The sequence below is a fragment of the Perkinsus marinus genome, assembly GCF_000006405.1.
Source record: "Perkinsus marinus ATCC 50983 genomic scaffold scf_1104296939374, whole genome shotgun sequence".
Lineage (NCBI taxonomy): Eukaryota > Perkinsozoa > Perkinsida > Perkinsidae > Perkinsus > Perkinsus marinus.
Genome location: NW_003213173.1, coordinates 1 through 1,327, shown reverse-complemented (window position 1 = coordinate 1,327; position 1,327 = coordinate 1). Strand labels below are relative to the sequence as shown.

The window sequence follows — 1,327 nt, the reverse complement described above, 5'->3', positions numbered from 1 at the left end:
GAGCAGTCACTGGCGAGATGGGCATTTTTACCGAGTTCACAGCATCGATAGCACATCTTCCTCCTGTGTTTCAGCTCGGGTCTGATAAGTCGCCATTCCACCTTAATGCCCTCCCTTAGCAGCCGCTCAACTCCACACTTCTTCACTCTTACAAAGGCGTTGAGGCCCCTTTTGTAAACTGCTGTGCATTCTTCACCTATAGCATCCTTCAACGTCTGCTCACTGATCGAGCCGACTTCCCTTATGAATAACTCAGGCTCAAAGGATCCAGGGCTCTTCCCTTCATACCCAAGATCTACGGCCGCACGTACGGCACCGCCTACATCACCTTCAGCTACTCTGATCCCTAGCCTGCCATCTTTCGCGAAAAAGCTGTCTAGCACCACTACTTCGGCTTTACAGCCAATTCTTCCGACTATACGGAGGCGATGCTCCGTGCTCCTGTCTTCTCTGATGTCTCCACCGGTCACCCAGATCAAAGTTCCGTCCCTGTCGGGTCTGCTGGGCATCCCGCCAGTTCCCAGTGTTTCCGTACGCTGCACCCCCAGACCCGTGGCCATGCCGGACCTGTTTATCCTCGAAATCTCCTCTTTGACCCTACCGTGCTCTTCCATAACCTTGATTAACTTTCTCTGACCCTCACACAGATCTTCTTGCGCGCCCGTATACATCGCATGCATTCTGTCCAGCAGCGTTTTCACCTCATTGGCCTTCCTGACTCCCATGGCCGACCCAGCGCAGACATTCAGAACTGCTTCCATAACAGTCACGAAGCCGCCGGTCTCCTGGGTCGGAGGGAGATTGATGTTGGACGAAATATCGGAGTTGTTGTCGATAGTCATTCGATTGACGAGAACCGAAAACAGTCACTAAGAACCGAAAACAGTCACTGGAACCGAAAACAGTCACTAAAAATGTATTCGAGGGAATGTATTCGTAACTCCATGCTCAGAGAAGTCATGGTCTCACAGATAAAATACCCCGTAACATTCGCGGACTTTTCGATGGCTGAGGTGACAAGCTCGATGTTGAACGGAATCAGGGCATCATTTCCTGCCTTGTTTGCCTCTCGTGCGGGCAAATCCGATAGTACAAAGACCATGAACTATGCAGTAATTAGTAGATACTGTCTACGGCATCTCAGGCGATATGTACGAAAAATGTTATGCTGCATATATGTCAATGCAATGCGCGTCAATCTTCCCCATGTGCACAGTCCCGCAGGTGGATGAGCGAGTGAGTCGTATGTGACGCTCCTGTACCAGGCTTCCGACTCGCTCGTCCCTGTTGTCGGGAAAGTCCCGCTTATGTAACACACTATGTCATA

At 50.8% G+C, this 1,327-nt stretch overlaps 1 protein-coding gene across 1 annotated transcript; it reads right to left on the bottom strand.

The window, feature by feature from the left end:
- Nucleotides 1-36: 36 nt before the first annotated feature.
- Nucleotides 37-842, bottom strand: Pmar_PMAR027063 (hypothetical protein; the record flags this gene model as incomplete). Its single annotated transcript, XM_002782496.1, has 2 exons — nucleotides 37-81; nucleotides 132-842. The coding sequence occupies 2 exons, from the start codon at nucleotides 840-842 to the stop codon at nucleotides 37-39; spliced, it is 756 nt and encodes a 251-aa protein (XP_002782542.1).
- Between the last annotated feature and the right edge of the window lie 485 nt (nucleotides 843-1,327).